Genomic DNA, 27,654 nt, shown 5'->3' on the forward strand with positions numbered 1-27,654 from the left:
TAAAGCATCCTTGCTAAATAAAAGTATTAATTTCTATCATTTATTTCCCAAATTTTTGAATGGTATAGTGTATAATGTTACAAAAGCTTTTTATTTCAGATAAATGCTGGTCTTTGGATCTTTCTATTCATCAAAAAATATTGAAAAACTTTTAAATATTTATAATAATTATAATAATAATAATAAATGTTTCTTGAACAGCAAAACAGCATATTAGAATGATTTCTGAAGGATCGTGTGGCACTGAAGACTGGAGTAATTATTCTGAAAATGGAGCTTTGATCACAGGAATAAATTACATTTTAAAATATATTCAAGTAAAAAGCAGTTATTTTAAATAGTAAAAATATTTCACAATATTACTCCTTTTGCAGTGTTTTTGATCAAATAAATGCAGGCTTCTTTAAAAAAAAAACATTACAAATCTTACTGTTCAAAAACTTTTGACTGGTAGTGTATTGGTATAAAGTTGGCAAAAAATAGCTATTTGAAACTAGCCAAGTCTTTCTTGAAGATGAATTTCTTCAAGTTAAAGATATGAATGCAAGCACTAATTAAATTCTCAGAATCACCACAACTCACACAAAGCATTTATTTAACATGTATTTATGAATAAAGTTGGCAAATAGCTTTTGCAGCAGGTAAAAGAGCACCAAATAGCTTTAAATATCCAGTGTTTTGAAAACTAAATACAGATATGGATGTGCTGTTCACATACTTTTGGTCATTTAGTGAATTATGCGAACATGGCACTAACATTTTGTCATCGTTCTGTTTTTCAGGGTAATCAAGACGCCCCAGCACCCCCAGAAACCATGGCCCAGCCTTACCCGTCGGCCCAGTTCGCTCCCCCTCAGAACGGCATTCCTGCTGAGTACACGCCGTCCCACCCTCACCCGACTCCAGACTACCCGGGCCAGACCCCCGTGGCAGAGCACACGCTGAACATGTACCCCCCTGCCCAGACGCACAGTGAGCCCAGCGGACCAGACAACAGCGTACAGGCGGTCTCCGGCACAGCCACAGTAAGTACCGATCTCTACAGCATATCTCTCTTTTTCTCGCTCGCTTTATATCTCTTGATGGCATTGCTCGTCACGGTTCAGGTTTTTTGAATTGTGCTGTGGATTGAGGTGCACCTCCGTGATCTGCCCTCAAAGGACATCAGTGCTGTAGCCCGCCTTAATATTTCATATGTTTCAGGGCATTTCCATGAATAATTGACTATCGTTGTGTTATTTCACCAACTCGGAGTACAAAGTGCTCTCGCTGAATTTGAGGTGAAGTTTTCACTCTAGGTTTTTAAAATTATTTCAAGAGCATTTTCCATCCCAAAATAGAAAGAGTCAGTGGTACTCTGCATGGTAACAAGAAGTTCCCCCCAAAAATCTAATGTTCTTATTTTCCACCTTCATGTCATGAGGTGTAAATCATCAGTGAATAATGACTTTTTTCTGTCTTTCCACCACAGTTATTATTTGGCTTCAAATAAGAAATTTGTCTTTTTGTTAAATTGGGGATTGGTGGGCTTTTTCATCACTGATTCATTTAGATTTGTATTTCTTGGACTTATGAACAACTATCACTAAACAAACAAACAAACAAACATAAACAGCTGTGGATCATTCAGGTAACAACGCAGTATTAAGAATCAACCATATGTAAACTTTTAAACAGCGTCATTTTTATAAATTCAGCTATTATTTTCTCTAGTGGACTATATGTAAATGTCTTTTATGTGAAATATCTTATTCAGGTCAGCACTAAATAAAAAATAATCTGAATTTTGTATGATCCCTCTTATTTCGGTAAAATACTTAACATCTTTTAAATAAATTAATAAATTTACCTGGAATATTTGATATTATATTAGTATTTTACATTAAAGACATAAAAAAACATTTTTGTGTATTTGAACCCTTTCCAACAATGGCTGTATGATTTTGAGATCCATCTTTTCACACTGAGGACAACTGATGGACTCATATGCAACTATTACAGAAGATTCAAATGCTCACTGATGCTCTGGAAGGAAGCACAATGCATTAAGAACCAGGGGGTGAAAACTTTTGAACAGAATGAAGATGTGTACATTTTTTTTATTTTGCCTAAATATCTTTTTTCATGTAGTACTGCCCTTCAGAAGCTACAGAAGATACTTACATGTTTCGCAGAAGACAAAATGAATTAAATTTATCCTGATCTTCAAATTCAAAAAGTTTTCACCCCCCCAGCTCTTAATGCATCGTGTTTACTTCTGGAGCATCAGTGAGCGTTTGAACCTTCTGTAATAGTTGCATATGAGTCCCTCAGTTGTCCTCAGTGTGAAAAGATGGATCTCAAAATCATACAGTCATTGTTGGAAAGGGTTCAAATACACAAAAATGCTAAAAAAACAAAGAATTTGTGGGACCTGAAGGATTTTTCTGAAGAACAGAAGGCAGTTTAGCTGTTCAGGACAAACAAGGGACTCATGAACACCTATCACTAAACAAAAAACACAGCTGTGGATCATTCAGGTAACAACACAGTATTATGAATCAAGTGTATGTAAACTTTTGAACGGGTCATTTTTATAAAATCAACTATTATTCTCTCTTGTGGAATATATATGTATAACATCTTTTATGTGAAATATCTTATTCAGGTCAGTACTAAATAAAAAATAACATGGATTTTGTATAATACCTCTTATTTTGGTAAAATAATTAACATTTGGCAGATTCTGCAAGGTGTATGTAAACTTTTGACCTCAACTGTATACGTATATTGATTATCTTGTTAAATAAATTAATACATTTACATGGAATATGTGATATTATATTAGTATTTTACATGAAAGACATAAAAATAAACATTACAATGATATGTTGTTGTTGTTTTTTTTAATAAATATATTCTGTAATAAGCCTGGGGGGCTTTTTGCCCCATGGTAGTGGGGCAGTATGACCCATTTTCATGATTGCCATGACTTTGAATTGTGCAATTTAAAGTTAATTAGCAAATTTTTCAATTTATTTCACCTGATTTTATGTGAGATAATACACCAGCACCCTGTAAATCCTAAAGTTCTCTCTAAATATAATACAATTTGACAGTAAATCCATACTGTTCATCCCTACTTGTAATAGTTTTATAAAGCTGTTTATGCTTTTTGGAGCTTAAAGGGGTCCTTGATTTTGATTTCACTTCTTTAACTTTAGTTAGTGTGTAAACAACATCTGCAAGGAAGAGCTTCACAGAGCCAGGAAGTCAATTGAGCGTTTTTAAGAGAACGGAGACAGCAGTGTATAATAAAAGTAAAATATGTGGAAAATAATGTGATTTTTAAAAAAAAATGAAGCATGATCATGTTACAGTGCACCCCATAAACACAATCAAGCCCTCAAAAATAGCTGATTGACCACCCCTTTAACAAACGCGGTCACTAATATGTCAAACAGCACAAGCTGTGCAACTTTTCTTCAAAACTGTCTACTATTGTGCTGCATTGAGAAAAAAAAAAAAATAGAATGCAGATTTACAATGACATGAGGCTGAGAACATAGTAAAAGAAGATTAACTGAGGGTGAACCATCAGTTCAACCTTAGAAAGTCCAAAAATGTACTCATCTTTAGGAGAAACTCCTGATGTTTCCCGTAATTAGCCTATTTCTTCCAAGACAGAATGTTTAAACCGTTTCACTGATTTGAAGGAAAATGTGAGCTTTCTTGCGAACAGCGGCCAGATTTTCATTGCCTGTCCTACCTTAGTGTTCAAATTTCTTTTTTAGTGCCAGAGCAGAAGGGAGCAAAACCACATCTGGAAAAGCCATTATTTTCCCCCCCTGCTTCTCTCCTTCTCCCTGTGTCTCTCTCGCTCTGTCTATCTCTTCCCTTCACTTTCCAAGCCGAGTGTTATGGAAAGAAAGCAAAACTTTACAGACGTCCAAAGCTATGACCTCATCTGGCTAGAGCTGTTTTTAGATCCAAGTCGTTCCTCACAACTGATCCTTCATCTGCAAACAAAAGAGGCCTAGACTGTGATACTTCCCCTGTTCCTATCTTTTTGTTTGCTGGAGTAGGTGATAACCAATCAGCCCCCAGAGGGACGTTTTTATACCGTAATAGATGGTTTTCATTGCTGTTTTGATAGAGTGCCGTGGATTCCCGCCATATTCGTAGTGGTCAGTGTGTGTGAGCTTGTGGTGGATTTCTGACATGCATGCGGAACAGCATTTAGTTTCCACAGGCAACCTATAATATAGTATTTTAGTAACGCTTTACAAAAATGTTTAAATAAACCATTAAAAAGCTTGGAGTCAATAACTTTCTGCTACCTCCAGAGCTTCTCTGTTAAAAGAATACATTTTCTGCCTGGTGTTTTCCATGCTTTTTGCAATCTGGCAACCATGCGCATACACTCGCTTTTCATTACAGAAGCACAAGCGATTATCTGAAAACACAGACAAACAAGTAAGCTGAAGTTTAGCGATCTCCATGTGAGATGTTCAGCTTAAATGAAAGTCTCATTGAGCCTGTCTGTGTTCTGTCATGAGATCTTGACTATATTGTTTGTGATTGTGGTTGATGAAAAAATGCACTCAGTTAACCGCTGTTATTTTAATAGAGAGCATTATTGCAATTTGGAATTACTGTAAGGAATTTCACTGTTATAATATCTTTTGTTTTTACCAGTTTTCATAATGTAGACAAAGAGAGTGTATAATCTAACTCTTTGATACTACATTATATATTAAATAGCCTGTAAGAAATCAGTACACTAGATGAGGTAAAATAAACCATATGTATGAGTTAACATTCTGTTGATTTATGCTTATTGGTGAAAGTGCAATACCTGGAATGTACAAATAAATTTCTCAAATGTGACCCTGGGCTACAAAACCAGTAATCATTTTTTTTGAAATTGAGATTTATACGTCATCTGAAAGCTGGTGTATGGTTTGTTAGGATAGGACAATATTTGCCTGAGATCTGTAATCTGAGGGTGCAGAAAAATCAAAATATTGAGAAAATCACCTTTAAAGTTGTCCAAATGAAGTTCTTAGCAATGCATATTACTAATCTTAAATTAAGTTTTGATATATTTACATTAGGAAATTTACAAAATATTTTCATGGAACATGATCTTTACTTAATCAATATTTAAATATTAAAAATCAATATTTTGGCCCATACAATCTATTGTTGGCTATTGCTACATATATACCCATGCTACTTAAGACTGGTTTTGCGGTCCAGGGTCACAAATATGATAACTTAGAAACTACAGTACATTTGACCCCGGACTAAGACTAATTAAAAGACTAAGACTACATTTAAAAAATAGCTGACAAAATTAACACTACTACAAAAATATTAAACAATTAAACAAATAAAGTAAATAAAAAATAAATGAAGCAACACAACATTTTTATTATTTTTTTTATTTATTAACATTTGATAATAATGGGAACATTTCTTGAGCACAAAATCACCTATTACAGTGATTTCCAAAGAATTGTGTGATGGTGAAGACTGCTAAAAATTCAGCTTTGCCAGTATTTCACATTTCACGTTATTAATGTTATTAATTTCACGTTATGAAATGCAGCGTTGCTGAGCATAAAGGCCTTTTTTCAAAAACCTTAGTCTTGCAGACTTTTGAACGGTAGTGTATACTAATACATTTTTAATATTTGAAGTTAAATTCACATTTGTTTAAAATTAACAATGAAGAAGAGTTTATGAATTAACATTATTCTAACATTACACATCATTACCGCTGTGAATAATTAACATCTTTTTAAATAAATTAATAAATTAACCTGGAATATTTGATATTGTATTAGTATTTTACATTTAAGACATTAAAAAAAAGAAGGTTCAAATGCTCACTAATGCTCCAGAAGGAAGAACAATGCATTAAGAAGCAGGGTGTGAAAACTTTTGAACAGAATGAAGATGTGTACATTTTTCTTATTTTGCCTAAACGTTATATTCTTTTCATTTAATATTGCCCTTCAGAAGCTACAGAAGACACTTGCATGTTTTCCAGAAGATGTTAGTAAAATTTACCTTTCAAAATGTTTTCACCCCCCCAGCTATTAAGGCATCATGCTTACTTCAGAAGCATCAGTGAGCATTTGTACCTTCTGTAATAGTTGCATATGAGTCCCTCAGTTGTCCTCGGTTGAAAAAGATGGATCTCAAAATCATGCAGTCATTGGGTTCAAATACACAAAAATGCTGAAAACCAAAGAATTTGTGGGACCTACAAGATTTTTCTGAAGAAAAGCAGGCAGTTTAACTATTCAGGACAAACAAAGGACTCATGAACAACTATTACTAAACAAAACAAAACAAAAAAAAACACAGCTGTGGTTCATTCGGGTAACAAGACAGTGTTATTTGAAGTTACATAAATTCACATTTGTTTAAAAATAACAATGAAGTAGAGTTTATTTATGAATTAACATTATACTAAATGGATTACTAATGAACTGTTCTTTGTTAGTTCAAGATACCTGCTGAAGTAGCTAATGAATAAATTAAAACAAAATGTTACCAAAATGCATTTATCTTAAAGAGTTAGTTCACCCAAAAATGAATACAAATTAAGATATTTCTGATGAAATCCAAGAGCTTTCTGACCCTGCATAGACAGCTATTTTTGTTTTCTTTGCGCACAAAAAGTATTCTCGTAGCTTCATAAAATTACGATTGAACCACTGATGTCACATGGACTATTTTAATGATGTCCTTACGCCCTTTCTGGAGCTTGACCGTGGTAGTACCCTTGCTGTCTATGCAGGGTCAGAAAGCTCTCGGATTTCATCAGAAATATTTTAATTTGTGTTCTGAAGATGAACAGGTCTTACAGGTTTGGAACGACATGAGGGTGAGTAATTAATGCCAGAATTTTATTTTTTGGGTGAACTATCCCTTTAACATACTGCTCATTAACCAAGTTGCATCTATATCTAAGTTTGTGATTCTTTAAAAAATAACTACAGTAATACAACAGAAAGAATTTGGAATAATTTTCTGCTGCCAGCAGTTTTGTTATGGCTGTTATTATTAATTGTCACTTTCTTTTCAGGACATTAGTCATCAAATTCTCAGTAAACACCATGGGTGTAATGACGGTCACAGACGCAGGGGTGGACCTTTAATTTAACCGACCTGAGTGGTTGTTAAAACCTGCCCACTCACAGATCATTTCAAGTTCATTTAGTTTCGGACGATACAGAAAGTGGTGACGTCCAAGTGGGTGAATTGTTTACTCTGTAATTAGCCCGTCCGTCGCCGCCAGTTTGACCTATTCAGGCCGGTTTTCAGGCAGTATGTGAACATGATAGCCAGGCATTATCTCATTGTCTATAATCAGCCCATCATAGTGACATGGAGGTACTGCTTCCTCTCAAGTGACTTTTCGTCACTGCTGGATAGTGTCGCTTCAGAAAGATGAGTACTTTATTTGATCTCATATTTAAAAAAATATTTTCTCATCCAGATGTCGGTTTCACCGACGGTGTTTGACTAATCTGCGTAGATGTCAGCTCAGTGTGTTGGCTTGCTGCTCTGACTGCTGTCGCGCTTCATTGGCCCTCTTCCCCCGTGCGTTCCCAAGAGAAATGGCCCCATTCCCATCCTCATCCAGCCAGAGTGAGAGCTGCCTTTCCTTAAGGGAGAACACGTGTGGAATGGGCCGTACCCGCAAGAGGGCAGACATCTTGCAGATCGGCCCCCTCTCAGCCCCTCTGGTGCAGCATTTGGGGGTCGACGGATGGTGGAGGAGTTTGACTTAGACAGCTACTGTGTTTCATCCTAGTAATGTTGCTATGCTGAAAATAGCATCGTGTACGTTATCTGTCTTTTATTGCCTCCGTGGTTCACTGAGTGCAGGAAACCCTCAGTGTTGTACCTCAGCACTGTTGTGCGGTTGTCTGCGCGTGAGAACATCTTCACAAATGAGCGTGCAACACTCTGAAGCTCTGAACGTGCTGTGGCTTCGGTTTGTTTATCTTCCACAAATGCTTGCTTTTTATTTTTCCTGCTCATGTAAAATCAACAATGCAGCAAAATGTGCGTTTGTTATAATGAACGACTATTAATGAATCTTTTGATACCAAAAAAGATTAACTGGAAGCCTTTTTTGTGTTTGTTATTGTTTTTCCCCTCCATGTTGGAGTCCTCTGCCAGTGAGAAGAATGCTGCACAGATGGCACGCTATGTAAACTGTCAGCCGTATGCATGCTATACACACACACACATACACACACAGGCTGTGTTTTTACCTGGCATACATCCCAGAATTGATCCAAGAAAGGAATGAAGAATGTTCTTCTCCTTTTAGCTAGGTTAACTAGGTAGCTGGCCATATTCCTATGCATATACATAAAATGTATAGGGAAAATGTGTATTTATATTTTTCCTATATACATCCACCTTTTTCTTCAATGCGGAAGTAAGCCTATGGGTGAGACTTCTGGTTCAGTGAAATAATAGGGAAATAATTAGAAGAATAACAACTGTTTGCACTTAAAAACCAGTGTGTTCATAATTAAGATAATACATTAGAATAATATGTTAAGTCACACCAATTTGCAGTATCAAGCAGCAAAACGAGCTGTTTTGTACAGATAAAAATAGCTGGACACAGATTGGACTGGAAGCCAGAAGGTAGTGTGGGAAAATATTTGCAACACAAATGTTACAAAATATGACACAAAAAAGCATATAAATCACTTGTTTTTCTAAAGTAAAACTGTCCAACAGCGACACCAGCAGATCAAATTACAGCAGAAGTCCACGTCTCCCTCACCTCCCCTGAGCCCACTGAGTTTTAACAAACCCCCTAAAGCATGCAGTGAATTTCATGGGGGGTAATTGAGAATTAATGGGAGAAAGTCATGTGAGAGGAGGAAATTATATGATTGAATATGACTGGATATGACTGGTTAAGATCAGCTGTGATTGGTTCATAAATAAAATCCCGTCTCTTGTGTTCGTGCTCGTTCCATTACGCATACATTGCGCAAATCAGTCTGAATGAACAATATTATGGCCAGAGGTGCACCTTCAGATTTGTTTTGGTCCTCACACTATGTATAGTGTGACCCATTCAATTTAACTATTAAAAAAAATAAATAATAGTGATAATAATATTATTGCACTTTTAGATGCAAAAAAAAAAAAAAAAATGCTAATATATATATATATATATATATATATATATATTTATTTTTTTTTTTTTTTTCAATATGAATTTTCATCATTTTCAAACTTAAAATCATCGAGCTTTTATTTTGGTGGGTTGCCAGCAAGTAAGTAAGTGCACTGCTGGGTTCAGCGCGGCCATTTGAAGAGCATCAGTGAGTAAAATGTCAGAGTTTTGTGGTTTTTGTGCTTTGTAAACGGCAGCAGATAACCTAGATTTATGCTTTCAGTTCAAATAGAAATCAGCATTACAGTCTGTCGATCTAAAATGGTAATTATAAAACGTCCTTGATTCTGATTAGTTAAGCTGCTTTCATTGTAAATTACACTGCAAACATATACTTTTGTTTACATTTGTGTGTTGCTTGGCAAAAACAACCGTTTCTGAAGAACTACAAAGTTTGGCTGAAGAATAATGTTTTTTATTAATATCATTATCATTATTTGCTCTGTATTATTTTGTGAAACCTTACTACATATATGGAATAACCGTTTTATAAAAGCAATAAGCCCTGTGAAGCCGTGGTTTACAATGAATTGCGCTCCGCTTCGCGTCATGCCTAACAACGCCGTATTGCACAACAGCTGGTCAACCAGGTCAGTATGCAAATAAGCACTCTGAACTTATTTACACAGCGCATTTCTTATTTTGGGCTCACATGAGCACCTGCAGACTGATTATGGCGTCAGTGGAAATACTGATATCTTTTATAGTAAACAACTCACACACTTGCTGAAATTAAAGGTATATTACTGCTAGGTATATCTCGACCAGGGTTTACCAAGTTTTGATGACCGATGATTTGAAATTAAGTCTGTTATGAAAAAGAACAGCTGAACATCAGTTTGAATAAAATGTGACCCTGGACCACAAAACCACTCTTAAGTCGCATGGTTGTATTTGTAGCAATAGCTAACAATACATTGTAGGGGTCAAAATTATCGATTTTTGTTTGATGCAAAAAATCATTAGGATATTAAGGAAAGATCATATTCCATGAACATATTTTTTTTAAGTTTCCTACCATAAATATATCAAAACTTAATGTTTGGTTAGTGATATGCATTGCTAAGAACTTTGGACAACTTTAAAGGGGATTTTCTCAATATTTTGTATTTTTTTTTTGCACTCAAATAGTCGACCAAATATTGTCCTATCCTAACAAACCATACCTCAGTGGAAAGCTTATTTATGCTTATTAAGCTCATTTAGATGATGTATAAATCCCAATTTCAAAAAATTTACCCTTATGACTGTTTTTTGGTCCAGGGTCACAAACATATAATAGTTTAAATAAAATATATTGTTTAAATTGTTAGTGCCTTGAGTTATTATTTTGGAATAAATGTAAAATGCTTAAAAACACTAAACTGATGAGATTTATACTTGGCTTTATTGATTACATTGTTAATGTAAAAATACATTATAGATTTTTATTCTAGTAGTTAAAGTAATGTTTATTTAACCAAGAAAATGTAACTGGGACATGAATTTACATTTAATTACAAAAAATAAAACATGTGAGGACTTTGCCTCCTCATTTCAGAGCACCACTGCACTCCACTGATGTATATATCCTTTTTGAGGTATTTTTGCAGTGCAGGGAATGTGGAATAATTGCATCAGCCGTCATTGATTCATGGGGGAGTTGTTGTTTAATTATGTGTTTGAAAGGAACATTAGAGGCATTAAGAGAAAATTGCATGAGCCTACTAAATATACATTGCATAAAACTATATAGGAAATGTATTTATTTATAACTTTTGTGTGTGTGAACCTTTCCTAATGATCTTTTCACACAACATAGTTAAACAAAAACTCCCTCCTGGATCAATGACGGCTGATGCAATTATTCCACATTCTCCACGCTGGAAAAATTCCTCGAAAAGGAAAATATTTTACTGGCACTTTACGCTCCAAGTCCTCACTGTGCTTTGTTAGGTTATCTTTTTCTGTCCAGCGCTGCCATATGTGTGTCCGTGTGGGCTCTTACACTCCAGCGGCTGTGTGTTTTTGTGTGTGTGTGTGCTCAGAGCACACACCGGCAGCCCTGTCACTGTTTGCCATTTAGCACTCAGTGTGAGATCAATGAATGGTAAACACTCACAACTCTGTGAGTCCCCAATCAGTAATTGAGTAGGTCTCCCAGGCTGATCCGCTGTCCTCCCTCACATCCCTGTCCTTATCGCTCCATCTTTCCCTCACCTTTCGTTCCTACAGGGAGCAACACAATCTCTGGGCTCTTTTTAGGCCGCTGGAATCGATCACGATTTCTCCCGATTGGAAGTATTGTATTGTTTGAATTACGAAAGCAGGATTTCAAGTGCCTGGATGTTTCAGCTCGCGCCGTGAATGCGATTCAAAATGCGTTCCGCTTCTGCCGCCGGCCTCTATTTTAGTCCTATAGATTTATTCCTTTTCCCCCGTCTCATCCCATCACCCCGAGATCAGTCACCGTGGCCTCCGGCTCCCCACGGCAAATAGACAGGGGCGAATCGATTAATTGATTTCGGAATCAATTAATTGAGCCATTAAGGCAGCCATATGCACAGAGCATGAAATGAGATCTTTAAAACAGCACATATGGCCGCCAACCGTGCCTTGCCTCAACCTAAAGACCCGTCGCATTCCTTCCTATACGTTTATTGAAAGAGCAGTAAATGGAAAAGCATATTTCCAATTATAACACCCCAGTTGTCTCTTCTGCAGAGGGCCGCTTGCCTCACGACGCCATTAAACCGAGCCTCCCGCAATAGGAAAAGTGCAATTTTGTTAAAGCAATAAAGACGGCGCACATCTTGTCAGTTTTACATTGGATGGTTTACTACACTGCTTTAGCGTTTTATCTTCCGTTTTTCTTTGTTCTCTGCCTTGAGGAGTGGGTGTTCTTTTGTTTATGACTTGTAATAACACAAGACAGATTGTTTTTTTCCCTTCCACTTCTGCAGCCTTTCATGTATTGAAAAACTAGTATTTTTCAAGAGCTCTCTCTCATGTTTTTCCCCCCACCCTTGCGTTTCAGTTGGGTGAGTATATCGTGCCGCCTGTACAAACGTTATGATGACACGATATTCGTATTTACAGTCCCTGCAAGCCCTTCTTTATTCTTCATTTGAGCTTTGCTTTTTTGACTCTTTCTGTTGCCGCTTTTGTCAGAGTAGCCCTGAGCGCTGCCTGATTTAAATAACAATGCCACACGCGTGCGGACGCGCGGTCCGTTCCGTTGCCAGTAATTCCAGTGAAGCTTGCTTTAACAGTCCTGAGCATCTGTAATGTCAGAGAGGCAGTTGTTACACTGGGATTCAGTCATTCTTTTGTTCCAGACAATATGATTTCCAGAGCGCTTGAAGCATGACAGGACAGCTGCAGCAAGCAGAAAGTTTAAAAAATATCTCTGGGCATAACTGCAGGCTCGACGCAGAGCCTCCTCTCCCTGGCACAAAGGAAAATAAATGCACATATATTCACATACGTGTGCACATGCTCACGCTAACGCACATAATGGGTGAATTACATTCAAGTGAGCACCACTACGGCCTCATCCAAAGGGCAGAGCACTTGAAGTAAAGTTTGGTGTAGCGAAAATGCACATTTATGAGAGCAGAATCATTCATTGTGAATGAATTTGTTCTTTTAAACTGAATCTTTTTTACTAAGTAAATTGATTCAGTTCACAAACTTGGTCTGAATGATTCATTAATGAATTCTTGAATGATTCACTTCTCATGTTCAACTCAATGATTCACATCTGGTTAGCATTTCACTGAAGGGGAATATTATATACTAAGTATTATTAAGTAAATAATAATGTAAATATGATAATTTTATCTGTTCATCAAATATGCAGTATGACTTCAAACGATTTAAAATGTACACTACCATTCAAAAGTTTGCTTTCTAAGGTGCATTAAATTGATTAAGAGACTTTGTTGCTAAAAAAAAATTCAAATAATATTTTTGTTGTGTAATTTAATCAAATAGTCCTTTAAAAAATGTTTCACATGATGTTTCCACAAAAGTAGCGTCTGTTTTCTGCATTGATAATGAGAAAATGTTTCTTAGGCACCAGATCTACATATTAGAATGATTTCAGAAGGATCATGTGACACTAAAGACTGGAGTAATGATGAGGGTTGCCAGGTTTTCACAACAAAACCGACCCAATTGCTACTCAAAACTAGCCCAGTTGCGTTTCGAGGGGGGGTCCCCCATTAAAAATCACATTCAGGGGAAAAAGTACACGTTTTTTTGTTGAGGTTCCACTTTTTTGGTTGAACTTTCCCTTTTAACGGCACAAAAATGCCATTTGGAAGTCGCCCACTTTTCCACAAAGCATCAATGTAGCATCTGTTTTCTACATTGGTAAGAAAAATGTTTCTTAGGCACCAGATCCACATATTAGAATGATTTCTGAAGGAACATGTGACACTGAAGACTGGAGTAATAATCAGGGTTGCCAGGTTTTCACAACAAAACCCGCCCAATTGCTACTTAAAACTAGCCTAATTGTGTTTCGAGGGGGGTCGCCCTTTAAAAATCACGTTGAAAAAAAAATGGATTCCACCAGTAAATTCGCAAGGATGCTTCATTGACACTTTATTATTTAGAAATGATCCCTTTAAAAGAAAGTACGATTTGGAACAACATGAGAGAGAGTAAACGATAGCAAAATTTTAATTTTTGGTTGAACTGTCCCTTTAAGGGCACAAAAATGCTGTTTACAGTCACCCACTTCAAAGGGCAGAACACTTGAAGTAAAGTTTGGTGAGGTGAAAATGCATATTTATGAGAGCAGAATCATTCATTGTAAATGAATCATTCTTTTGAACTGGTTCTTTTTAATGAATAAATTGATTCAGTTCCCAAAATTGACATGAATTGAATGATTCAGCTTACTGAATGATTCGCATCTGGTTAGCATCTCACTGAAGGAGAATGTTATATACTCATTATTATTAAGTAAATAAAATGTAAATATAGTAATATTATTGGTGAATAACGGCTAACAGCTATTTTTATCTGTTCATCTTAGTGCAATATGACTTCAAACAATTTAAAATGTACACTACCATTCAAAAGTTTGGGTTCGGGAAATTGGGAAATTAAGAAATTTCAGCAAGGACGCATTAAATTGATTAAAATACATTGTTACTAAAAAAAAAGTAATTCATATAATATTTTTGTTGTATAATTTAACCAAACAATACTTGAAAAATGTTTCACATGATGTTTCCACAAAAGTAGCATCTATTTTTAACACTGATAATTAGAAAAAAAAATGTTTCTTGGGCACCAGATCTACATATCAGAATGATTTCTGAAGGATCCTGTGACACTGAAGACTGGAGTAATGATGCTAAAAATTCAGCTTTGCATCACCAGAATAAATTACATTTTAAAACCTATTAAATTAGAAAACAGATATTTTAAAGTGTAATGATATTTCATAATAGTACTCTTTTTACTATAATTTTCAACAAATAAATTAAGCCTTGCTGAGCATAAGATACTCTCTTTTTAAGGATGATTCATTAAAGCTTCATTATTCAAAAATGATCCCTTTGAAAGAAAGTATAGTTTAAAACAACATGTGAGTGAGTAAACGATAGCAGAATTGTAATTTTTGGTTGAACTGTCCCTTTAAGGCCACAAAAATGCCATTTGAAAGTCGCCCACTGACACACAAACGTACACATGAGAGAAAAATAGAAAGCAAAGTCTCCCGCTGAAATACTCTCTCTAGCTAAGTCATATAAATACAGACAGACAGAGAAACACACACACACGTACACACACACACACTCAGGGCTAGGCCGTTTTCTCTCCCAGGCAGCAGTCCAGACTGAGAGGCACATAGTCGAAGGAAGCAGCCAGCAGTCATGCGTGGCCAGAGAGAGCGAGAGAAAGCAAGATATAGTGAAGCAGCCATGCCATATTTCACCCACGGCCCCAACCCCAGCACAGACAGCATTACAAACCATGCCTCAAACGCGTGTGCGTGTGTGCGTGCTCTACATATGTTTTTCGTATCTGCCTGACAAAGGGCGGCAGGAACAGGTGGTAAAAGTTTTCACCAGTTATATTGTTAAAACAAGACTTTGGGTCTGGCACCCCGGGAACGCCTGGAGGTGCAGGCACGCCAGACCGTACCTCCTGACTGCAGCGCTGCCGTGGTCCAAGTTCGAAAAACACATCAGTGGCACGGTCAACACCTGCGTGCAAAGACAGCTGGTTTTCTACTACTGAAAGGCGCATCTTCGCTTGTGTTTGTTTACAGTTGGCGCATCAGACTTACTGACTGATATTCCCTGATTTCTTTTCCTTTTTCCCCCCACAGCAGACAGACGATTCAGCACAGACAGACAGCCAACAGCAAACACAGTCATCTGAAAACACAGAAAACAAAACGCAGCCCAAGAGGCTCCACGTCTCCAACATCCCCTTCAGGTTCAGAGATCCAGACCTCAGGCAAATGTTTGGCGTAAGTACCTGTTCTCTCTCTTTTTCTTACTTTCATAGCATACAGCAGACAGTGGCCATGCCAGCGCAAGTGTAGCTAGGGTGTGAGGAGTGTGCTAACGCACTGTTCTCCTACTTGTCGAATGGTATTTGAAGTTTGGGTAGCACAGTCTCTAAGTTTTGTTTTGGTAGCACCATAAGGGAAGCAGCAGGGTTGCTTCACTGGTATAACTGAATTATTTATCTGAATATTGAATGGGAAAAAAAAGAATATATATATATATATATTCTTCTTTTCTATGCCAGAAAAGTGTCTAATATGCTGTTTTATTATCAGTGTTAAAAACACTTGCTGCTTAATATTTTGTTGCAACTTGTGTTACTTTTTTCAGGGTTCTTTAATAAATAAAAATTTCAAAAGAACAGCGTTTATTTAAAATAAAAATCTTTTGTAACAATACAAACTACCATTTAAAAGTTTGTGGTCAGTAAATTTTTATTCTTTCTTTTGTTTTAAAAGAAATTAATACTTTTATTCAGTAAGGATGTTGATCAGTTAACAAAATGTGATGGCAAAGACTTATATTTTTAGAACAGATTTATTGTGAATAAATGCTGTTCTTTTTGACATTTTATTCATCAAAGAATCCTGAAAAAAAAGGTTCCAAATAAAGCCGCACAACTGTTTCCAACATTGACAATAAAAGTAATAAATCAGCATGTTAGAATGATTTCTGAAGGATCATATGACATTGAAGACTGGAGTAATGGCTGATGAAAATTCAGCTTTGCATCACATGGATAAATTATATTTTACAATATATTAAAATAGAAAACCATTATTTTAAACTGTAATAAATTTGACGATATTACTGTTTTTTCTGTACTTTTGGTCAATAAATGCAGCCTTGATGAGCATAAGAGAATATGGGTCATTCTATGGAAATGTAAATTTTTCTGTCCCTAGCCTTTACAGAAATATTACACTTGAAAAACACTTTAGGATTAGAATTTCTTTATATTTTAAAATGAAACAATATGTCAGTTGAACAATTACACCTTCTTGAGCCATTAATGTGCCAATATTTGTTTTTAAATTAATTATATAGAATTCCAAGTACCACAAAACTGCTCTTCCCCACAAATGTGTACAGAGGGAAAGTGGTTTATTTTGAGGTCAAAAACAGCTTTTCCCACTATTTAAAATACAATCATGTATTCATAACTATTCATATGATATAAATGGCATAAAAAAACTAAATGGCAAATAAAACATATAATGGTAACATCACTTGACTTCCCTCTCATTCCTAAAGATCTATGAAAGAAAATGCTCATGTTAAGTCCACTGTCACTTTTCAGTTATCAGAAATTTTCTCATTTATCTCATGATTTCATATGAAGCTTTTAGGTGAAGTCACTGGTGTGACCTACTTTATTGTTAGGGAATTGGGAAAAAAAAGCTAGAATACAAGTGGATTGAACTACTTAATTTGATTGACAACATGTGGTTTGATACCTTACAGCTGTAATTTTGTAAAATGCATTTTTCATGAAAATTGTCACTGGTGTGTGTTACCTTTCTTATGTTTAAATGTTAGAAAAATAAATACATTTTAAGACATCTTGCCATACCAACAGTTGACATTTCTGTAGAATTGCCCATATATAATATATATAAGAAATAAAGAAATACTAATATTCTACAAGGATATTATATAGGTTCAGTGTGGCAGTAAAAAATCTGTACATTTATATTAAAAAAAAATTCCTGTTCATTAAAAAATTGGAACAAGAAGATTATGTAATTCCTCATAAATATTAATCAACACAAATGTTTTCAACATTGATAATAAGAAAAATATTAAAAGAGCAGCAAATCAGCATATTATACTGATATCTGAAGGATCGTGTGACACTGAAGACTGAAGTGATGATGCTTAAAAATTAGAAATAGGGAGTTAGATTTCACAATATCACTAATTAACTGTATTTTTTTTTATAAAATACAACTTTAGTAAGCAAAGAAAACAAGTGCAAACTCAAAATGAAGATATGTGATATCTGTTGTTGCTCTATTTTTGACTAAAGGATGTTTTTTCAGAAAAGAAAAAGATAAAATGACCCATTAAAAAGATAAATAACTGGTGATTTTTGAAATGACTAAAGCGTGTAGCTTAATGCAGCTTAAACTGAAGAGTGTTTTAGGTGTAAAAGCAAATTTAGACGATGTCTGATCTGTGTTCTGTTCTCTTTCCAGCAATTTGGTAAAATCTTAGATGTTGAAATCATATTTAATGAACGAGGATCAAAGGTACGTTTGTGACACACTTCCTCTGCATGCTCTCATTCTTGACCAATCAGAACAGTGAGTTTAGAAGCATAAATGAACATGATGTTTATTCAGAAAGTGGGAATACCCAGTGATGAATTAGCACCTGTACCGTACAGAATAAATGCTTGTTGTAGTCATGTTAACGTATGTAATGCAATCTCATATCAGCTGCTGTGCTAGAGTTATTAGTGCCCTGTTCAATGGAGTGTGTGGAAATGTGTTTGGCACTTGTCTTTGTTCAGTTACGGTGTCAAATGAAGAACATTCTCCACTGAGCTCCGTAATTGACAGCGTTATTCAGTGTTATGACACTTAGCATCATTCCTGTGCACAAACAATTTTCTTTATTGAAATATGAATTATGTTCTTCTGTTCCAGCTGGGGGAGATAATGATGCATGTTAACAAGTTCTGTAGTTCAGAATCCTTTATCATTTGTCTTACCAGTTGATTTTTTTGGTTTCCTTTATAATGACTTTTCTTTATGTCGCATTATACAGTGTTAAATGACGAGATTTTCTGTATTCCACTTTTAGATTTTGTTAAGGCTAAGACTTACTAAAGGTATATCCCTTCGTTTGGTTTTTCCCTCTCTTTTTTTGGTTGCGTTTAACAAGTGGCTTTACGTTCTTAGACGTGCTATTTAATTTCTCCTTAGAGGTTCTAAGAGAACCCGTAAATTATGGTTAATCTCGATGCTTTGCATGGTGCAGGAGAAAAGAGGAGGAGAAAGAGAGAGGGGTAAATGCAGCAGCAGCTGTTTTTGTGTGTGAGAATGGCAGAGGTAGAGCCACAGTGGATTTCTTGGGTGTATGACTGAATTAATAATGTGCATGTTGTTCTCCCCCCTCCCCTCTCCCACCTGCATGCAGGGTTTTGGTTTCGTAACTTTCGAAAATAGTGCCGATGCGGACAGGGCCAGAGAGAAATTACACGGCACGGTGGTAGAAGGTCGTAAAATAGAGGTGCATGTAACAAATATTTCCCTTCTCAATTGTTTAATTTTCTTTCTGTTTTGTTTGATTAATTTTGTTTGTTTGTTTGTTTGTTTGTTGTTGTCGTTCTTGATTCTGTTTTGTGTGTCAGTGTGTGCCTCACTCTCATCTCACTATTTTAGACGCATCACTCGTCTTTTTCCTGTGTGTGCTCCTCTCTCTGTCCCTCTTTCCCTCCCTCCCTCCCCACGTTGTATCCCTAAACCGTTTCAGTTATTCTAAGATCTCAAATCAGATATAATACGGTGCTCGCCGTTATCTAATTGGTTTGCTTTTGTTGGCATTCGCTTGTGTTTATTCAGTTCTTTTCTGTTCTTTTGGTTTTTTTTTCTTTCTTTCTTCTTTCTTTTAAAGCATATTTTGGCTTAATAAGCAAACGGGTGCAGTAAGTCATCAGGCAGAGTGCAAACAGCATTTGTGTTATGATAGCCACAGGCCTTATTGCAAAGTTGACGAGGGATCTGCGCTTAAAGCGGCCCGGAGCCGGCAGCGCTTGTTAATTGGCCTGAAGACGCTGCTATTAGACGGAGCTGCTCTCAAACACAAGCCTTTTAAATCTACAGCTCAAATTGCACTTACTTTACAGTCTAGAACAGTCACTGAAGGTGAAACAGCCAAAGTGATCTGCAGGTGTGCAACCAAGCCGGTTCCCATTTAACAGTTGTGCTTCTTTCCTTAATTGATTTTCTTTTTGTTTTCAATTTGAAGAGTTATGCGGATGTGGTGCCGTCTTTCAGTAAGATGTTGCCTATTTTGCCTTCTCATTTTCCCCCCTTTTCCAACGGTAGCTGGTAGGCCCCTCACCAAACTCGCTAAGCGTGGTAACAATACATAGACACGCGGGCGATGGCGGCGAATGGTAAGTGGAGAGCGCCATCTGCCATTTCACGAACTCCGCGCTGATACCTCGTGACTGTTTTTTGACTTGATGTTGAGTTTCTTGATGCTGTTTTCTCTTGGTACGCGTGTTACTTGAGTGAACATTTAGCTTCCTGAGAGGCTCTGATTGGATTGAACTGAATCGTGCGCATCCTACTCAGATTCTGAACTCCATGATTATGTTAAATAATGCACCCTCTTTTTATATCCTTTGTTAGCTGTCCTTTCGGCTTGAATGATTTTCTTTCGTTATTACTTTTGTTTTGGTTCTTTTCCTTTCTGATTCTTATTCTTGTGATGAAGCACAAGGCTCTTGGAGTGTTGAATGCTAAATGTTGCTTTGTTTTCCGACTGTTCCTCAACTCTGAATGTTTAGTGTATGTTGCGCAGTGCCAGACGTTTTTGTTTTTTCTTTCCATTCCTACGTTTCTTTTCTTTTAACCTAATCGTTCCCTCTCCACTGCATGCCGTCTCATATTCGATGCCTTTCATTTGTTGAGTGCATTTTGTGTGTTTTTGTTTTTGTTTTTCTCTATGTATTCCTTCAACTTGATCATTTTTTTGATGACGCATGCTGACGAGTCTTTTTATGATGAGACTTTTGCATATATTTTCTTTGCTTTATGTGTCTTATCACTTTTCTTTAACTGTTTGTTATGATCTGTAATCATTTTGAAAATCTTCACTGTAATGCATGCAGTATTTGTTAAAGCAATATTTTCAATATTTACAGCTGTAGCTTTAGTGTTTCTTGCTCACACGCTTCTGTTTGTGCTCAGGTTAACAATGCAACAGCACGGGTAATGACGAATAAAAAGACCGTCAACCCATATGCAAACGGTAAGAACAAGTTTTATTAATATTGTGAAACATCAGACAGCTTTCTGTTATGTTGTGATGGACTGATATATTAATGTAAGTTCAGACAAAATACTGTGTGTTATTTCAGTAAACATGTTTTGTATTTATATATATAGAGAGAGAGAGAGTGTAAAATAAAATAAAACCACTAGTAAAATGCTTCTATTTTCTTATTTTTTTCTGATTTATACCAATGTATAAATTATGTCAGTTTAAAATTGAGTAAAAAGATTAATTGATATTCCTTTAGGGATAGTTCACCCGAAAATGAAAATTACCCCATGATTTACATTTATACAGTGTATACATTTGAGGTCAAAGGTTTACATACACCTTGTAGAATCTGCAAAATGTTAATTATTTTACCAAAAAAAAGAGGGATCATACAAAATGCACGTTATTGTTTACGTAGTGCTGACCCGAATAAGATATTTCACATAAAAGATGTTTACCTATAGTCCACAAGAGAAAATAATAGTTTTATTTTAGATTTTATAAAAATGACCCGTTCAAAAGTTTACATACGCTTGAGTCTTAGTACTGTGTTGTTACCTGAATGATCCACAGCTGTGGTTTTTTGTTTAGTGATAGTTGTTTATGAGTCCCTTGTTTGTCCTGAACATTTAAACTGTCCGCTGTTCTTCAGAAAAATCCTTCATGTCCCACAAAATCTTTGGTTTTTCAGCATTTTTTGTTTTTGAACCCTTTCCAACAATGACTGTATGATTTTGCGATCCATCTTTTCACACTTAGGACAACTGAGGGACTCATATGCAGCTATTACAGAAGTTTCAAACACTCACTGATGCTCCAGAAGGAAAAATGATCCATTAAGAGCCAGGGGTGAAAACTTTTGAACAGAATGAACATTTGTAAATTTTTCTTATTTTGCCTAAATATGATATTTTTTTCATTTAGTACTGCCCTTCAGAAGCTACAGGAGATACTTACATGTTTCCCAGAAGACAAAATAAGTGAAATTTACCCTGATCTTCAAATTCTAAAAGTTTTCACCCCCCAACTCTTAATGCATCGTGTTTCCTTCTGGAGCATCAGTGAGTGTTTGAACCTTCTGTTATAGTTGCATTTGAGTCCCTTAGTTGTCCTCAGTTTAAAAAAAGATGCATCTCAAAATCATACAGTTGTTGGAAAGGGTTCAAATACACAAAAATGCTGAAAAACCAACAAAACATTTGTGGGACATGAAGGATTTTTATGAAGAACAGTGGTCATTTTAACTGTTCAAAATGCCTCCTGAAGTAAATCGATGCATTTGTGTTTCCATATTTAAACTCTATAAAACGTAACCTCTCTCTTCCGCTAACTGTCATACGTGCATAACGATAGAGTGGCATTCCAGTGGATGACGGAGGATGTAGGCCAACGTGGTGACGATTGCAAATGTGCACAGGAGAGAGCAAAACAAAACACAAGTCACAAATTAGAAGTACAAAATGAGGATTTGTAAAGAAAAATGTCAGAGGATTTCACTATAACTGGTTTACCTTTACTTTAAACAAAACTTGGTTCTTGCGAGACTAGCATATTCTGACCGGAGCATACGCAACACCAAAGTCCTACGTCATCCACTAGAATGCCACTCTTTCATGTACACATGAATGCCAGTTAGTGAAAGCTAGAGATTATGGTTTATAAAGTTTTGAATATGAAAATTATCCTTACACAAATGCATCGATTCACTTCAGAAGGCCTTTATTAAAGTCATGTGGAGAACTTCTTATGATGGATGGATGCACTTTATTGGACTTCAAAATTTCAACAGCCATTCACTGCCATTATAAAGCCTGGATAAGCCAGGACATTTTTTCCTATACCTCTGATTCTATTAGTCTGAAAGAAGAAAGTCATATATACCTAGTATGGCTTGATGGTGAGTAAATCATAGGGGTTATTTTCATTTTTGGGGTGAACTATCCCTTTATTGACAGCAGCACTGTCACACGTTTGCATAAAGCCTGAAGATCGTGTTCTCCAGCATAATTTGTCAGTTAACCAAAGAGCATCTTGTGCTGATCAGTGTCACAAATTCACTCATTTAATTAACAACCTAGTAACAGAACAGAACATGAAATATTTCACATTAATTTAATGCTTATTAGCATGCTGGATTGCAAGTTTCGACCTTAGACCAACTTTACAAACAAGAAACTTTACTGTCTTATTCACAGTCAATAGCTTTCTGTGGCCACGGACCTCTCAGATTCAAACTAAAAAAGGAGTGCTTGTAATTGTCGGTTTTCTGAAAATGTTTTTTCAGCAGTTCTCTTCCTCCCTGAAAAAGTTTCAATGGAAGTGAAATGCAGAGACAACCTTTTAGATCTCAATTGATATCCCTGAAATCTCTCTTTTTTGTACTTATGGAGGGCTTAAACAGACAGGCCATTTGTAGAGGTTAGAATCAGAGAGAAATCTGTCAGGCAGCTTCGTGCCCTTTCCTTACTCTGGATGACAGCAGCGCTTCAGTGTGGTCAGCCCTCTACTGACATCATTACGCATTGGCCTGGAGGTTCTAGTTAGCCAGAATCCAACTCTATGTCTTGTGTAGATCAGATGTAAATTTTCAGTAGTGGAGACCGAGGTGGCTAATATCAGATCTCCCTTTCTGTCTTATATCTAGGCTGGAAGTTGAATCCAGTCGTGGGTGCAGTCTACAGCCCAGAATTCTATGCAGGTGAGTGGATCTGTGTTTAAAAGAAACTTGCTTTGTAATGTAGTAAAAAGACTGGGTTTGCATATTATTCTAATTATGAAATAGTTTGACTTTTGGACATAAAATAGCTTCAACAAAAACAAGAATTTAAAAAAAAAAATGCAGGGAAGATTTCCATTGGAAATGATCAGAAGCAAGTAAAAAATAAATCAATTGATATATTTGTAAATGTAGAACTCCTATAAGCTAAAACTGACTAAATCATTATCATGTATCTTCACCCTTCTATAGATTTTTCTAAACATACGAAGCATAAATCAAATCTGTGCTCTTTATGAATAAACACAATCATATTACTATAAATGCTTCAAATAAATAAATAATTGGACAGACCATCACTGTAACACAGAGGGTTAAATGCATTTGCATTTAGGGCTAATGGGCAGCTTCACTAATGTGCTTTGTGTGTGTGAAAAAAGTTCTCAACCCACATGCCCTGAATCATCACAGCAGAGGATATGAAATGGTGAATTACTCTGATATTAGATATGATATTTTCATATTCCTTTCAAAAAAGCAAGTTTGAAAGCTCACTGTTTTCCTGTTATGCTATTTTATTACCATATATTGGATTTACAGTAGCTCCAAATAGCATTGGCAGCTTAAAAATGTGTACATTTCATTGCATTAGATAACTCATTGGATGAAAAATCAAAGAAAGCGGCATTCATTTTGAAAAAAGAAAGTGCACTTTTCACGCGAATAATTTGATATTTCTGGTAAATGCGATGGCCTACACCAGTGGTTACTTTGCTAATAAAATTACTTCAGAAGTGCAAAATTACTTTTGAGAAAGCTGCATCGCTTGTTATAGATGCCACTTGCCCAGCTAACAAAAAAAAATGTCTAATTGTTTCTAGTCTAGTGTTTTGCTAATGTTTCCATTAAATTATGAAAATGTTATTTCGGAATATTATCTGAACATTCAAAACGTCCCTTTAAAAAAAAAAGAAGTATTATTTAGTTATGCAAACATTAAGGAAACATTCCATTTTATAATGGGAATTTTGAATGTTCTCTGAATGTTGTGAAACAAGTAGTGACATTTAAAAACGCTGTCCACACCAGATACGACGCAACACCACAACATGATAGAATCAATCAAATATCACAGCCAATCAAAAGCATGTGTGGACAGGCTCTTTCTGGAAGCACACTGTATTTGCAATAAATAATACATTTTTACAAATGCACAAATATTAAACCTTTTTAACATTATTAAATGTACGTACTCAGTGACTGATATTATCTTTGTTATGGAATATCCTTGTTGGTTCACATTGAATTCGTCGTTTTAACGCACATCTTTAATTTATTTTTAAGACCTGAGGTAAACTATCTGTTGTTGCTTTCAGTATGGTTATACGGTCACACAAAATGATAGTCAAACTCACAATAGATGTGTTGAATAAAGCACATAATCATTATTTAAGATTATCTGTCATATAATTTGTATGTTGTTATTCCAGCCACTTAAATACATTTTTTATTTTTGGGAGAACTATCCGTTTAAAAGTGTCCAGATACTTGTTGGGTCTTTGTCAGTACTGTTCATAAATATATCAGCCACCAAACAAGTAGAAAATTGTATTAGTTGTTGTTTAACTGCATTATTTGTTGGAGGCATAGTTCTGGGCCTGGTGTTTGGAGGTGTATATAACGGGTGACCTTAATCTACGGGCTCTGGCATAGGCTTGAAAGAGCTGGCAGGCAGGAAGTGATTATTCTAATCACCCAAAGGGCCTGTTTCACAATGTGCATCTGTGTTCGCTGGCCTATTGGCAAGAGGCTCCAAGACGCCATTGTAACAACTGCAAACACGGTACACATCTTTGAAAACATAATCCAGCGAGCTTCCAGACCCCCAGGGCTTCATTTCATTTTATGGGCCTTTGAAAGCGAGCAGGTTCGGTTGGTCGAAATACACGCTAGAACTCTTTTTCTCTCATTTCCTTCGGTCATCTCCTCCTCAACCTTGGCCATCACAGCCTCTGACCTTGCCTGAACATCATTACCTCCTCCATTATATGGGAAAATATCGAGATTTTATGATAATAAGATGAAACGGGAAGGCAAAAATATCGAGGTGATGGTTAAATCTAATTGTCTGTCGACACAAGGGCATCAAAGGGCTGAAATATATTTTATAAATTAAAATCAATATTTTCAATTTCTCTAGACAGTCGTTTGCCTAATTCAGCGCACATTCTGTTAATTACAAAATGGCTCATTATTGATTTGCTTTCGTCTCACCTTTCAAGTGTCCAAACAGCCCACATCCCATTAAGGTGCGAATGTTTTGTTCTTTCCTGCGCTCGCTGTTTCTTTTTTTCAGATCTCTGTCTTAATTATAATTAAAGCATCGTTAATACGCTCGAATTGTGGCGATATCGGAAAACGCCTCGAATCCTTTCGTTTGTCTAACGGCTGAAATAGCTATTGGCACATAGCTGCTTAGATTGCAGATAGAAAGCCCGCACAGAGCGATTGAGCTTGAATTTAAATGGTGACTAGCAAGCTAGAAAGTTACCCGTGTAAACAAATATCCAGGAGTGTCTTTGATTCATGAGACAGTCGGATGTGTGACATGAAGTTGGTTTCTGAACAAGCCTCGGCGGTCGCCACTTGAAGCGGCTCTCACCTGCGGCAGACTGTTGATTTAAGATAGCTTTGATGTTCATTAACAGTTCTCCGGCTGAGGGGAATGAAAGCTATCGGCAGAAGGCTGAGGGATGACCAACGTGCCAGACCTCGCTTGTCTGCCGGGCTGATCTCTGATTAAGTGTTACGCCTGACGGAGATTGGGCGGATGTTTGAAAATTAGACTTCCAGCAATTTACGCCCAGAGATTATGCAAATTGAGGCCACCTCTGACCACGGGAAATCTGAGGCTCTTCTTTAAGGACGCACACATACACACTCTGTCTTTCTCTAATGCATGTGTGGGGTTTTTTTCTTGTAGGAAATGAGTTCACAAACGAACAAGGTTAAAAAGATGCAGCTCTAGCAATTATTTTTTGAAAGTCATATATGCTGTCTGATAACACATGCTCTCTTAACAAAAAGGCAAACGTAAGGGTGTTTTCTCAATTATGGGCACTTCTAACAGCTATACTTGTGCATGGACACATGCATCACAAGAGAATTTTGGCTAATTTTTGTTCCTGAACCAACAATGTTGTTTCTATTAAATATCAAACTTGTGTGTTTGAGTGTCTATGAAGTGCAAATAGCCTGACTAGTTGGCAGAGGCTGTTTACACTAACTCCACCCACCAATGTGTGGTAGGGTAGATAACAATGCAAAAGATTCCCATTCAACACCAGGTCCAGTAGCGTAGGTAGTTAAGTGTGTAGCACTATTTTTTTGATGCAATCGACCCGCCTTTTACCAAACTCATTCTTCTCCCTTTTTTACATCACATATCACATCGGAAAAGCATTTATTTTCAATAAAAATTAAGTAAATAATCGAAAAGTGAAAAATAACATGCCTTACGAGTGTATCTTTAGGGTTGGGTGTAGGGAGGGCTTAATTATCCCGAAGTGGCATCCGTTTAATAATGTTAATAAAAATGATCACTTACACTCAATATGTTATTTTTGCATACTGTCTGCCACCATTCATGCTAAGTAGTATAAATAGCATGTAACTACCATTATGGCAAATAATAGAATCTATTAGTATTTGCACTTAGAGTAAATAGCATATTGATAAAAAAAAACTGTTACTTTCACTTAGTGTGAATAGAATCTATCACTAAAAGGCCACTGACATTTTTTAAAATACATGTTTTAGAGTAAAATGACCAATTCCTTTATAAGGTTCATTTCATGATTAGCATTTTATGTATTCAAAATACACACTCTTAAAACACATTTGGTCACACATTATTTTAAGGTCCAGTTCTCGCTATTACCAAACCATTAACTAAGGCTTTTGCCTCAATAAACTCCTAATTTGCTGCTTATTAATAGTTAGTAAGGTAGTTTGGTATTGGGTAGGATTAGGTATGTAGAATATGGTCATCCAGAATAGGTGCCTTATAAGTGCTAATAAACAGCCAATATGTTAATAATAGGCATGTTAATAAGTAACTAGTTAGTAGTGACAATTGTTCCCTATACTAGAGTGTTACCTAACATTTTTTAACATTTATGCACAATTTTATGGAAACCTGTAATTGCAACTTG

The 27,654-nt window shown here is 36.1% G+C and overlaps 1 protein-coding gene across 7 annotated transcripts in view; it reads left to right on the top strand.

Annotated features, from left to right (window-relative positions):
* The window catches only part of rbfox1 (RNA binding fox-1 homolog 1), a 324,483-nt gene that overhangs the window by 260,896 nt on the left and 35,933 nt on the right, over positions 1-27,654 (top strand). For all 7 annotated transcript variants that reach the window (XM_051102658.1, XM_051102682.1, XM_051102689.1 and 4 more), the window contains 6 exons: positions 783-1,025; positions 15,540-15,683; positions 17,922-17,975; positions 18,868-18,960; positions 20,649-20,709; positions 23,369-23,422. In XM_051102658.1, coding sequence (XP_050958615.1) covers positions 783-1,025; positions 15,540-15,683; positions 17,922-17,975; positions 18,868-18,960; positions 20,649-20,709; positions 23,369-23,422 — 649 coding nt within the window. The remainder of the gene's footprint in view (positions 1-782; positions 1,026-15,539; positions 15,684-17,921; positions 17,976-18,867; positions 18,961-20,648; positions 20,710-23,368; positions 23,423-27,654) is intronic.

This window comes from Labeo rohita, chromosome 3, assembly GCF_022985175.1.
Source record: "Labeo rohita strain BAU-BD-2019 chromosome 3, IGBB_LRoh.1.0, whole genome shotgun sequence".
Taxonomy (NCBI): Eukaryota; Metazoa; Chordata; class Actinopteri; order Cypriniformes; family Cyprinidae; genus Labeo; species Labeo rohita.